This window comes from Argiope bruennichi, chromosome 5, assembly GCF_947563725.1.
Source record: "Argiope bruennichi chromosome 5, qqArgBrue1.1, whole genome shotgun sequence".
Lineage (NCBI taxonomy): Eukaryota > Metazoa > Arthropoda > Arachnida > Araneae > Araneidae > Argiope > Argiope bruennichi.
The window spans coordinates 122547655-122562689 of record NC_079155.1 but is presented as its reverse complement, the minus strand read 5'-3'; the positions used below and the strand labels follow the sequence as shown (position 1 = coordinate 122562689).

General features: G+C 27.6%; 1 protein-coding gene across 2 annotated transcripts in view; it reads right to left on the bottom strand.

The window, feature by feature from the left end:
- Window positions 1-1499: 1499 nt before the first annotated feature.
- The window catches only part of LOC129968490 (epidermal growth factor receptor-like), a 179984-nt gene continuing 166448 nt past the window's right edge, over window positions 1500-15035 (bottom strand). For both annotated transcript variants that reach the window (XM_056082420.1, XM_056082419.1), the window contains 5 exons: window positions 14154-14300; window positions 12415-12686; window positions 10374-10578; window positions 8602-8766; window positions 1500-6276 (listed from right to left, as the gene is read on the bottom strand). In XM_056082420.1, the coding sequence (XP_055938395.1) occupies window positions 6035-6276; window positions 8602-8766; window positions 10374-10578; window positions 12415-12686; window positions 14154-14300 (1031 nt within the window). In that variant the 3' untranslated portion in view covers window positions 1500-6034. The remainder of the gene's footprint in view (window positions 6277-8601; window positions 8767-10373; window positions 10579-12414; window positions 12687-14153; window positions 14301-15035) is intronic.

Genomic DNA, 15035 nt, shown 5'->3' with positions numbered 1-15035 from the left:
CTACTTTATAAATAATTCTGATAATTAAATGAACGTTATAAAGATATAAAAAGTTGAACAATTGTACGTGATAAAGAGTGAATATTATCCTAATTTATCATTAATAGGATTCGTACTTTTTACAAATTTATTTAATTTGCAAAGAGGAAAATAAAGTTTTTTAATTGACTTGCTTGCGGCAGCTGCCTCTCTACCACAGTTAAAACGACGCTGATGACCCTAGTCTAAGGTTGAAGCATTACTTCTGAAAATATCGTTTACCTCTTTCAATCATCAACAAGGCATTGTAAAAGAAATAAAAACATGACTGATTCCACGAACGAATTCAATGTTGAACCATCTGCTCACGCACTTTATTTTGGCTTCAAAATAAGAGTATGAAAGTTTAGTGATTCCACAGTAGAAGGTTATTGAACGCATCATTGTTTTGAATTAATGAATTAAAAGAGAAGATATGTAGACGTGTTTTTTCTGACTCAGTTTTAAAACACATTCTTTAGACGCTGCTAGCAGATGTTACAGTATAATAAAATAAAAACTGTACTCTATCCCATTGTACAAAGATTAAATAACTATGTATCTAATATAAATTTCACTGCAATTGTTATGAATTTCGATGATCCATTTTGTTTAGACGTAGACTTTTTTCACATCAGAGATAATTTAAACACGTCCTTCAAAAAGTATAATGTTTCAGCATTTGCCATTCCAAATTGTAGTTTTTTTTCGAATAAGGTTTCTTGTTAACTGCTCCTAAATTTCATTTTTATTGGATAATGAACAATTTTTCTCATGTTTAGTACAAATAAAATACAATTGCCATTACTAACGAAATTCGTTTTCTAAATTTTGATTTTTAGTTGCTGGATCGTATTATCATGACTCCTACTGTTCAAATCATATAATTTGTTTTCAAGGCAATTAGCCAACTAAACAATTAATTCTCTCTTTTTTTTTTATTGGAAAAAAGAAATTGTTTCTATCAGGTGTAAGTAACAATAATAAAAAAAGTTTAAGCAGGGTTTTTTCTTTATATGCGTATATTTGATTTCATGGTTAATGTTTAAATGTAGTAAAATCTTTATTTCTTGAACAGTCAGAAATTACTACTAGGCTTCAATATTCATGCTCAATATAGTATATTATTCTTGCTAGTAACCATTCATTCCAGCTAAACCGAAGATAAAAGATCCCAGGCTATGCAATGAGATCTACATTTTTGGCAATTCGTCTGGTGTTGCTTCAGGGATTACCAGTGTTGCAGATAGTTCCTTCTGCACATCATTTGCATACATATATGCAACTTTATGATGTAAAATGATAAAAATTGATCCATTCATAACAGAATGAGTAAGTTAATTACTTTCTTGTATAACAAAGTACTTTCACGAATTTGCCAATACAAGCAATTTTTTAATAAAATCTTAAATATAAAAAATCAAGACATTTATAAATATACTTTATATATTTATTGAAAAATAAGAGTAAAAAATACACATATTTACAATCAACAAGGCACTGGCATATTAGACATTATCATCATCACTGGAACATTTACACGAATGTATTAACAAACTGTGAATTAAACAGTCTAACTGTGTAATATAAATCCCCCATCTTTGGTCATAATGCTGAATACCTAATTAAAAATTTATACTTATATTGAATAAGAATTTTTGAAGAACAGTGTGGAAATCCAACATTTTATATAAAATATATTTAAGTACACAATTAATCACAGATGAATTTTTCAAAAAATAATATACAAATAATTTTTATTTCTTATCATACCACGTACTACTTTATTTTTAAGAGTGTAAATCTGGAATGTAACTGGTTGAGATCCCTAGGAATCAACTACATAACAATCTAAATAATAATAATAATAATAATTAAAAAGATGTACAAATTCTTTATATGGAAACATGTGAGTTATATACAAGAAGAGTGATTTCGAAGTGTTAGGTAACGAATGCAAAACATGTTATGTATATTTCTAAAATTTATACAAATAATCGGGGGGAAAATGATACAAAAGTTCGTAAAACGTGCATAGAAACAAAAAAAAAATGCAAAGCCACAAAATTCTTTTTTTAAAAAAAATGCTTCTTGGTAGAAAACAAATATGATGTATCGAAGACATGCCATTTTTCGATAAATTTCACGGCTAAAATTACAAAGCTAATCAAAAAGAAATTCTACACGATTTAAAATATTGTTAATTTTAATAATTTTCCCAGCATTAATAAACATAAAAAGCAACGAATGTAATTGCAAGATCGTTAATGTTAACTAGAACTGAATATAATACTGCTTTAAATTAAATGAAATGTTAAACACAACGAAAAATATTTTAGACTCGCAGATGAAAAAAAAAAAACTTTTAATGATATCATATGCTTTACCAAACGATTCATCACAAATAAAGATTGTTAAATCAATTATTAATACATCTATACTGTTGAACAAATGCTGATAACAACAGGTAATTAATTTTCGTTGAATACAGTATAAAACAGAATATAGCAAATGTAAGAAAAATTGTACTGCATTTGCAAAGTTTGCGTAAGGATATTTAATTCTATCTACCAATATTCCATTTAATATTTAGCTTCACATCACATAAGGAATCAATTGACAAAAATATTACAAAAAGTTTTGCATCGTCATCGAAAATATGATTTAATTATAATCAAATATATTTCCTCTGCTATAAAAATTCTATTATTAATATGTGTATTAATTAAATTCTATGTAAATTCTATTATTAATATGTCGTTATTAATATGTGTACCACATATAAAGCTGTCCACCTTGAAAAAATAGACAAGAAGATACCAATGCTTCAATAGCAAATATTAAGGGCAGTATAATACTTTTTTTCAACAGTTTAAAATCAAATGAAACTAAAAAGTGAAAAAGGTAATATTTTAATTGTTTGATACTATACTTAATTGCCATTGCTACTTCTCTTTTTATTTGTACTAAAAATTTAAACAGATAATGAAATTTTATAAAAAAAAAATCGTTACTCAAAATTTAGATCTTTTTTCTTTAAAAACAATAAAAAAAGGCAAATGGATTAATTTACTAATATTTGAAATATGGATTTGTATTTATTACATAGATATTATCCTAATTAAATTATTAGCGAAGAAAATGTTTTCCCAGATAATACATTTCTATAGAAATTTATTGCCTGGATAAACATCACATGGCTAATCAAGTGGTTTGAATATATCTACACATTTCAGTAAATAAGGCGAATTTGGACAAAATAAGAACAAAAAAATACAATATAATAGAAAAAAAAATTAATCACTTTCCTTTACTTCAAAAATATAGCTTACTAAAAAATATTTTCTGATCAGAAAATTGAGTTTCATCATGATTTGCATTTAAAACATGTAGACAAAATGTTTTTCCAGTGAAAAAAATGTATAAACCATCATTATTCTTCAAATAAAACACTAAAAAATATCAGTTACACAAGAGTACAGAATTATGAACCACATATTTGGTGTTAGGAACATATGAGACACAGGTACAGTTTTTAATTAGAGCTTACACATATTAATGGTCATTTAGATCATTAAATATGAAATGTAGCTATACATAAAATGAGCATGTACAAGAAAGCTGGTAAAATATATGCCACCAGAATTCCAAGAACATTTTTGTTTAATACCTATAACCACTGTTTTCGGCTTTCTGTTGTTAAGTTTCGTACTCATAATATACATGACTTATAACTACAAACAATCCTTTTGTAGTATTTTTTCATTATCAATATTTTACAAGAGCAAATATTTTCAGCATCCAAAAGGAACGGAATTTAAAAAACACTAATACAGATATCGCTTAGAATTACAATATAACAAATATTAATATAACTCTTGTAATCCTGCAAAAGGATTTTTGATATTGATATTGTAATATCGAATAATACAATAAAATTATGGCAATTATTAGTTTTTACTTAGTAGGTAATTTTCACTTATTAAATCTTTTACAAGAAAAATAATTAATAATTATAGTCATTAAAAATAAATAATGTACATAAATTTAAATCCGTAAATTATAATTAGTATACAAACAATGATATTTAAGTAACATAAATTATAAATGAAGACAAAAAGCATTTAAAAAATCTATTGAGGATACGTACGATAGTTTTAGTACGATAAAATTTATTTTAAAATGTATGCAACATTTTTATTCCTGTAAATTTTATTTCCATTATAAATTTAAAAATGTGCAAAGCTTTATAAAGCAAACATTTATAAAGTACTGGCCTGCAGTAAGAACTCAGAATACAGAACAAGTATTGGTATAAAAAGGGCAGGGGATTCTCATTTAAAATGGGTTGGGTAGAAAGTGAGTATTTATAAAATTCTGGATTATCCAAAAGACCTACCTTTTTTTAATACCTACCAATTTGCCACATAATGTCGAATAGCTGCGAATCCAGCTGTATTCTTTAAAAATGAAGATTTAAATTGGAGTTTTATAAGACAATTTGGCATAAGAATATTACATGTGTATTTCAAATAACGAAGAAAATTTATGCAAGGAAAAAAACTAAATTACCTAAATTTTAAAATTTTCATTCAAATCATAAAACATTTTTTTTATATTTTGTTCTTTTATTCAAAAGGGATCATGGAATAAAAACTTCTAACAATAATGCCAGAAAACAAGAAAGCGTTTTTGTTTTTTTTGTAAGTTTTTTATGTAACAGGTTAACTGTATTTTTAGCTCACAGAAAAAAAGAAAAAAGTTTAAAATTTATTTTATTCCGGCAATTTTATTTTCATAAAGATAACCAGTGAATAAAAGTGAAAAGTAATAATTAAAATTATTTTTAAACTTTTGAATACAAAAATATCTCATTAAAACTCATTCATATTTTTTTTTTAAATTTTTGTAAACATTTTTGGGACAATTATATTTATTACTATAAGACTTAACGAAACCAATAAATTTCCGAAAATTGAAATTCAAATCATTTTTCAAATCTGAGCAAGTTTTAAATTAAAACATATGATTCACATATCTACAAATGCAAACATTAGATAATTACTTTTAAAATTAATTACTTTTTAAAAAAAATAAAGCAACTAATTCCAGGGGCAGTAAGTGAAAATATGTTTCAGGAATGCTAGGAAATAGTAAAAACTTTTGAAATACAGCGTTCAAAAAGCACTATTCTCTTTTATGAAAAAAGAGAAAACATATTAATATATATATATATATGAATATACAGAGTTTATAAAGGTTACTTTGTTTTGTACTTCTACTATGTTTTTACAAACAATATATATTTTCTATCAAAGGAAAAAGAGTTCATAAAATAATTTATATTCAATAATCACACAGTCCCATCAACATTTTCAAAATATTCACTGAAACAGGAAATTGTTGTTGTTACTCCACAAAAGGCTGCATTGCTAATTTTCATAATAACACTTACTAAATGGTGATGATTATCAATATGGGAAAAAACACTGACATATATCACAGACGGCTCAATCTGCTGGGTTCCACCCAATACTAAAAAAAAGATAATGCTTTGGAAAGTTTCAAAAAAAATTCCAGTTGGAAGACACTCTAAAAGTTTTCTGTATGAAATGGAAGCACTGAGAACACAGTTTTCTCTCTCACTGTAGCATGTCGTGTGCACATGAAATCGACCTGTATGAATATGACGAATTTGTATACACTACTTCTGTAACAAACTGTTAGATCCCTAGTAACCCACATATATTGTACAATATTGTATGATATTAAACAATATTTGCAATACTGAATAATATTGTTGAAAATTGTTGAACAATACTGTACAATATTATGTAATAGGTTGTTACTATATGGGATAGTAAGTAGTCACTCCAACAAAGATGATTGATTTAAAATATCGTTTACAATTATTCATTGTAACTGCTAATGGTCACACTGTACACAATGATGCAGTAGTGTAACCTTGTCTAGTTTTCCAGACACATTGTCCGTTCATAAACCGTTATTATAACTATCATACAGTTGTTTCATTTCGATGATTATTCAGAGGTTGCAGTTCTCTTTGAAGTCCATCGTAGTCATTATAATAGTCATGTTCATCAGTGTCCTCATCACTACTGTTGGATTTCTTCTGGTGAGTTGGAGGCACATCTGAAGGGATGTTAGGATTGTGTTTCATGAGATGATACTCTAAATTGTCCACTGCTTGGTGAGGTAAAGTTGTAACAGGAAGGAAATTCCCAACAAATGGTGGCACTATAAAAATAGTTATTTTAATACAAATCTGAATTTTCCGAATATAAGAAAAGCAAGTTATCTTAATATAAATCATTGTGGCAATGTATATAAGCATTTTCCACATCTCCTAAATAATTAAGTTGAATTCAACAAAATTTTTCACACTTATTAAATAAGACATATCAATTTTCCAAAGCAGAAAAATTAATTACATATTCAATTAATTAGAACTTAATAAAATTCGTACATTTTGAACTACTATTTTTTTAATTTTCTTTTTAATTTTAATATATTTTGAAACAATGTTTTTATTGGTATTATTTTCATGATTTAACCATGCTCAGAAATTAAAGTCAATCGCTCAAACGATAAAAGCTTTCCTATATTTCAAAGTTTGAAATTAAAATTTCCTATCTAATATAATAAATCGTAATAACAAATGAGGAAAATTAGCTATCGGTGATTTTTAAAAATAGTCAGATTCAATAGATATTCTTATTTTAATTAAAAATAGACAGACAAAAAAAATTTGTAAATTTTAACATTTTATACAAAAGTATTTTTAAGTTAAAAATGTTTCACGTGAAAAGATTTTTATCTCGAGCAAAACCGAATACATCAACCAAAACAATTATTAAAAAAATCTACCAATTATAAAAACAAAAAAAATCATATAGAACGATTCTAAATTTATAGAAAAAACTTTAAGGAGGGATAATGTAAGTGATTTTGAGCAAGGGATCACAAATACAAAGCGGTCATGCTATTAACCAGTAAATCCCTTACAAGAAACTGCTACACAGAAGAGATAGTGCGAAATTTAAATACACAATAATGCAACAACCTAGTTGTATGAATAAGAGCATGATATGTATGTATATCTACTGATGGAAAGTTCTTTAACGCTTATCTTATTCTTATTCTGACAGACCGTTGTTGTAATTCTGTGCCGCTGATTGTTGTCGTTCTATAGGTTGTTAAATATACGGGTAAATTGTTGTAAATAATAAGTTTGTTGCATTGGCAGATGTTGTTGCAGACTGTTGTTGTTGTTATCTTTCTTATTGCATATGATCAGTTATTAATGCAATCGTGTTATACTATTTGGAATTAATATTTCATTTAACTCGAGAAGAATTTTTCATCTAGTGGATCCATTTCTTTCACTTAATTCATTAAATGTTGCCTGCCTCTGCATTTGAAAGCCTGGTTTGTTCTATTGTAAAAATGAATTATTCCTGAATGCCTAACTAATCTCAAAGCTTGTTGTATAATTTAAAAATTACCAAGCAAGTACATGTTAAATATGCATTAAAAAATCTAAACATTTGTAATAGAAATATCCATCAAAATCTGTAACAGAAAGCGGAGTTAAAAAATATACCAGCTCCTTTGGTCTGCGTTATTAACAAATGCACAAATCCCAACTTCTGTTTTAGCTTCAAACAACTCAGACACTCAGCTGTCATATTAAATTAGATAGAAATTATGAAAACTACAAATATTTCTCAAGTAAATACACTACACAACAATCAAATCCAAAATTTAACTTTTGTTCCGGGGCACATTATCGTTTTATAAACATAGATGTTTAAATAGATTTACTGGCATTTCCATAAAGCTTATGATTCCATAATTAATTTTTATTCATGAAAAAATTAGTTATGGTATTAGACTGGGTTGTATTCTGATGATGATTAGTACCGATGAAGTGTAATACTGGAGTATTCTGATGATGTGTGTCAAGTACGGCGTTACACCGGTAAAAAACTCATAATTAAAATTTAAAAAAAAATAGAATTTAAAACTGGGAAAAAATAAATTTATACTGGATTGTAGAAAAAAAATCAATGAACTGAGCGGAATGATAAAGATTTAGCAGAGAGATAACTGCAGAGCATGTCAAGAAAACATTAAATCAAGGCTGACATATTGTTAACAAATTAACAGTTCATTTAGATGAACACAAGATCTTTGGAGTTTCTATAACAGTTAAAATATAGTCATTTTTTTGTGTTTAAATTATTAAAAAGTTGAATGAGCAATTGTAGACATTAAATTATCACCGTTTAATGAAACGCTGTGTGGAAAACTACCTATATTAATTTTACAAAAAAAAATTAAATTAAGATCTAGAATAATAGCAAAAAATAGTTAAACAAATAAATTAAAAGGCAAAAATTTAATTCCAAAACCTAATTTTTACTGCCAAAATTGTTTTCAAAAAATGTGCGAATTGCCACTATTTACTCTGTATTCAGTCTAATTTGTTCGAAATAAATAATAAGAACAAAGAACTGACAAAGAACTTTTCATAAAAGAAGCTGCAAATTCTGAGCTCACCTGAAGTTTTGGCATCTCCTACCAGATCCATGTATCCAGTGGAAGTACACGAGCGAGGGGAAGGAACTAAATAATCTTCTTGATCCACGGGCAAATCCAGTTTGATCTCCTTCGGATGCATAAGGGATGCACCGTTCGGATGCATGAAGAGATCTCTATCTGCATCTGCACAAAGGAATAAATGCAGCAAATCAATCCTCCACCCTTCATAGAGAGCAATGCTCAATCAATACTGAGTGAGCACATGTAACTCTTACTTAATTAATTACCTAATAAATTCAGTTACTGTAACAACCATTTAAATCGTGTATGACTTCAAGAGCTTAAAATTTTAACATAAAGCAAATATATTTACTGTCAAAAGTACACGTCTTTAAGTGTTTTTAGTTATGAATGATAGTTTTTTTCATGCGTGTATTATTTTTAACATCAGGTCATCTATATTTTAGAATCGGATTTTGCATGCGATGTATTTTTTAAAAAATAAATTAATAATTACGATTACGGCTATGATTTTTTTTATTTTCTTGATAACGTAATTGCACATTCTATAAATATTAATTTGGCATTATTTCAAACATTAGATTTCAAAATTATTAATTTGTTATCCAACTGTGAATTTACTTTAAACAATTTTTTTAATTAGTTACAAAATTTGAAATTATTGTAATTTAAAATGGCCAAAATGATTAACAATCTCATTTAATTTTTCATTTTAAAAAATCATCCTGCTTAAATTTTTTACCGGTTGAAAGTGCCTAAATACTCAAAATTTAAATGAAATAATAATACTTTTTTTGTGCACGTTTTCTTTATCGTATCTTCCAATTTATTTCTTGATTATTTGTAGCAATTAATATTACAAAAATTAAAACCCAAAAAAATAAATGATTTCAATAAATATATTAAGTGACATTAACAAATTAAACATAATTTGTGACATAATTTGTAAATCACACAAATTAAAAATTATTTTAAATATTATTATTTTAAATTTTGTTGCAATTAGTTTTAGCACTCCAGGGTGTGCGTGGCGACGGATGGGGATATTAGGTAAATTGTTGTTTTCTTTTTTAATAAATGGATTGGGAAGTTGATTAAACATTTGCCTTGGGCGCCATTTTATGTAGGCCCACCTCTGCGTCACAGGCAAATGAATTTAAAAGAACGAGCAACTCTTGTTGAATCACATATACATTATTAATTCATTTTATTTTTTATTATAAGATAAAGCTTATTTTTTTAGTAATCAACAGCATTCTTTGTCATTATGCATCCTAAAGATATTTCTGGAAGTTCTTATAATAAAACAATTACCATGTTATGCAATTATCATCAGTCTTTTTCTGTTCAATATTTTTTTAGTTAAGAAGTTGTCAATATAAAAGATTTTGTTTTGTGGGCTAGTCATATCTTAACTATTTGCAAAAATAATTTTAATTTGATTCCATGTGACATTACATTCAAAATGCATATTTACGGTAATGACTTATTTTCATTTCATGTTAAATATATGCATAGCCTAAAATATGAAATAAAAACAGTTCGTAAAAATATATCAAGAACGATACAAAACAATCAACAAAAAAGCGCCACAAAATACATTCGTTACAATAAAAACATTGTTATAAAATGCATTTTTTGCAAGTATTTATATATTCTGTTAATGTCATTTGACATGAAAGTCACTTTTTATTGGTGAAAAAAATTATGATCCAAGGAAGGTAATATATATGTATATCTGCACACACACTTCGTGCAAACAAAATTACCTCTTTCCAGAGATGTCAAAGGATCGGAACAGTATCTTGTACTGAGACTGGTGTCCCTGTTATCTCTGTTATGACAAATGTGGCTCAATCCACAGCTTTCAGGGCAATTGCATTTCAGGTTGCTGTGATTCGGATTCATTTCGCCCGAATTATTGGCGGAGCTGTTCAAAGAATCGCCATCGAAACCTCGATCTTCCATGAATTTCTGAAAGGGAAAATGATCGAAAGGTAAATATATCACATGGTTTAAAAGGGTAATAATACAAGAAATACATAATAAAACATCGATTTTTTTTGTTTGTTTCCGTAATAGGTCTTGATCTTAGATTTGTTTAGCCGTATAATGTAGAGAATGAAATATGTATAATTGATAAATGCCCCCTACAGAGATAGATATACCATTTTCTTCAGGCCCAAAATAGATACAAAAAGAATTTTAGTGATAAAATCATATGCCAAGTAGCATTCAATCATTCCTCTCATTGCATTTTTACTTTTTAGTATACGAAGTATAGAAAAAGTACTGCAATCGTCAAACTCGAGATTTTGATTTAAATCTCCGTGAGTTCAAGAAAATGCATTTTTAAAAAAAATGTTTGTTAGTGATAAAATTAAAATTCAAAAGCGCTTTGAGCTAGATGGATGAAAATTGCCATGCGGTCTTTAAATCAAATTTAGATATTTCTATAAAATTTTGAGTAAAATCTAATCAGAGGAAATCAATTTATTTGGCTGTTCGAATATAAGTTACCAGGATAACTACAAAATGAAGATAATATTCGTTTAATAATTGAGAATACGAAATACAATTTAATACAAAATGAAGATAATATTCGTTTAATAATGAAGAATAAGAAATACAATTTAATACAAATTTAATACAAAATGAAGATAATATTCGTTTAATAATGAAGAATACAATTTAATACAAATTTAATACAAAATGAAGATAATATTCGTTTCACATATTTCACAATGTAGACACACCAGTTGAATTTTGAATTAAATTCAACAAATTGTCGAACAACTGTCTGAAAATACTTTCAGAATCATGTAAACGCGATAATTAAAAATCGCAGTTTCTTAAATATATCAAATTCAGTATGTAATTTTGTGCCGATAACAATAATTTTTGTTTCAATCGATTGTGAAAAACATATCTAAAACAAAAATTCAATTTTCGTACATTATTAGCTGCATGCCGGGATAAATATCTAAAACACTTACAGAGGATCACTCGAGAAATTAGAAAAAAATTCTAAATTCAAGCCAAAGTTTGATATTTCGTAACTATTGCACGCCAATACCGTCCACGGCGTTCTCTGGGATAACATCTTTATTAGAGATTATGATAGAAAGTTTTGTGGGGACCACTCCCACTGGTTTAAACTATGCATATAAAAATAAATGGACACACAATGATTCTTTTCTCAATGGATTTTGTAGAATATTTGATACAGATTTACAATTTCGATGCGAAAACAATAAACCAAATTTCATGCAGCAAACATGTTTTGTATCGGAGTCATCATATTCTCAAAGGGAATGAACATAATAAAAAAGATATATTTTTTTCCCCAATTTAGTGAAGCCTAAGACATAATATTCATCAAAATCCCGATGTTAATCTTAGTATAAATCTCGATATTTTTCATGATTACAATTTTTTATTTTGAAAATGAAAAAAATAATAAGTATAAAAGTAATACTTATAAGTATTATTTCTAAACTTAGTATAATACTAAGTATAGAATAATACTTTATAAGAAAAAAAATTGTAATACTTCGAATTAGATTAATAATCCATCAAGTGCAAATAAATTTATTTGAATTAAATATAAGAGCATTTAAAGGCATCTAGAACAAATTGAATTAAATATAAGAACATTCAAAAGCATCTAGGGCAAATAAAATTTATTTGAATTAAACATAAGAGCATTTAAAGGCATCTAGGGCAAACAAAATTTATTTGAATTAAATATAAGAGCATTTAAAGGCATCTAGGGCAAATAAAATTTATTTAAATTATTTAAAATCATACCTTAATGGGAGTGGGTGGTGGTGGAGAATCCGATCCCATTTGATCCAATTTCGGCTGCAAGTACTCCTCGGCGTCCATGATTTCCTCGTTCCCTTCGATGGGCATACTAAGGGTGCGAATCATCTCTTTCTCGTCCTGAGGGGTGTAACTGGGCAGACGCATTAGCTTGTCTCCGGGGATCACCAGGAACCTTCCCGGATCCCGCGCCATTTTCGCAAACTCGTCCGCCAGCTCCTTGAAAGATGGTCGGGATTCGGCGTCCAGCATCCAGCCTGAAAAAGAAATCATAAAATTCAAATTCATAATAATTAGAAAGTGAAAAAATGCAAATGTTGAAATTAAATAAGTAGTCAAGGGAAGGAAAGGAAATGACTCGGATAGATAGTCGATAAATTTGATAAATAAATTACAAATTAATTTCAAAAATTATAGAATAAGCATTACCTATTATAACATAATTGTTAAAAAGCATTTTCTCAAAATAATAAGCATAAATGTGTGGCAGCGCACGGTGTGAAAACGATGAACTCTATGAAGTTTAAATTTCAGCATTATTAATGTTGACATGCTTAATGTTCAACAAATTTCATGAAAGTAACTTTTAGTAAATAATTTAAATTTATTAAAAAATTTTAAGCTAATAATATATTGTATATAGAGCTCATAATATATCATATATATATTGCATTCATTCATTCCATATATTCTCTCTATATTTCTCTTTGATACAATTGAGTCAATTCACACAACAAATTTTGCTACAAATATCATCCAAGAATCAAATTACCTCTCATATTACCATAAGCATGGTGTGTCCTTATCTCTTGCAAATAGAGCGGTGCCATGAAAAATCAAATTAACGTGACATTTAAAAAGTATCACATGAGAAAGAATCAACTCTTAGTAAATCATTTTTCTTTTAATATTTTCACGATAAAACTCGATTTCCTAAATAAAATTTTCATATAGTCTGTTCTTTTTGTAATTTTTGACTTTCATAATTACATTCTCACATATTTGATCTCATTTTTCTCTCTTTCTCTCTCATACACACGTGCAAAATATGTTTCTTTTATACGATTCGATATACCATAAAAGAAATACAACAGTCGAGAACATAATTTATTATCAAAAATTATGTACAAATATAAATATGGTTATTTTTCGATTGGAGATTCGGATATTTGTCATATCATGGAGCAGGTACCAATCTGAACCCTTACCTTTTAAGTTTCTTATCTGGCTGAAAGTTCTTTGAAAATCACTTTAAGGAAAGAATATAGGGAAAAAATGTCTAAACATCCACCCTTTTAAGTCGCAATTTCACACGCTGGTGATCAAGTACGAAGAAGGTTTCACAGCATGAAATTGCTTTATCCTTCGTTTTTTGAATGACTTGATCAACTTAATAACAACAGTAATCACAAAAGAGCTACACCTTGCCTCAACGGACAGGTTAGTTGAATAATGGAGAGGCAAAGAAATTTAAAACGAGACTGCAATAAGCACATTATAGCCTACATTACAAATGGTTCGTGTGTCTAGCTATCATACAAAAGTACAACCCTTCATGGGTGTGAAGGCTACTCGTTCCCATTATTATAAACACCAAGGAAGCAAGAACCAACCACCATGCCTAAATTTTTAATTTTCACATCTGGTAAATGATCTCCGGAAGAAATTTTTTTAAATACAATTTTTAAATAATAAATGATAATAAATATACTAAAAATCCTTACATTTTATCATGATCATATAAACATCGATGGTGCAAATAGAAGGCTGTGGAAGACGTTCTCCTTTTTCTAGCAAATCAGGTACTTCCCTGGCAGGGACATTTTCATAGGGTCTTCCGCCGTACGTCAATAATTCCCAAACAGTCACACCTGAAAATGCATTTTAAAATTTTATTTTTGTTTGAGAGTAGTTAACTATAGCTTAAAGCAGAATGACAAAGTTCAATTAAATTTTCGTTTTCCGTTATATGTTAAGAATATAGATCGATTCAAATTAGAAAAACCTTCATTAAAATATAATTAAATATCTTAAAGGTCTTTGATTTCTGATTAAATATAGATAATAAAATTTATAGATTTATAGATGTCTGTTAAATATAATATTCATACCGAAATTTCTAATCATAAAATTAAAGACAAAATTTGAAAAAAATAATTTTTTTTAATTTTACACAGTATATCAAGAAAAATTCGAATGATGAAGTCATTCCTTCAGGCGTTATATTAATTTTTTCAAACCAGAAATGAAGAAATAAAATATGTTTCAAATTCGTTTAAATCAAAGTTAAATTCAAATACATATAAATATCTCTGATTTATGATATGCATTATGGTTAAAGGTGGTGAGCTCTGATTTTTTAAAAAAATATTGTCACAGCGAGTTCATTTAGTAATATTAAATTAATTTATTAAGTTATATTAATGCAATATCTTGAAGTAACATAACAGTTATTTTAGGATGGATCCCGTACTCTCAAACCATGATTAGATGACAGCCTCGTTGGTATCTCTTCTCCACACTTTTGCATAACGTCAGAGAATGAATTCTGACTCCCAGTGGGCAATAAGTCCAGCATATGTCAAGTCTTTGATGATATAGGATTC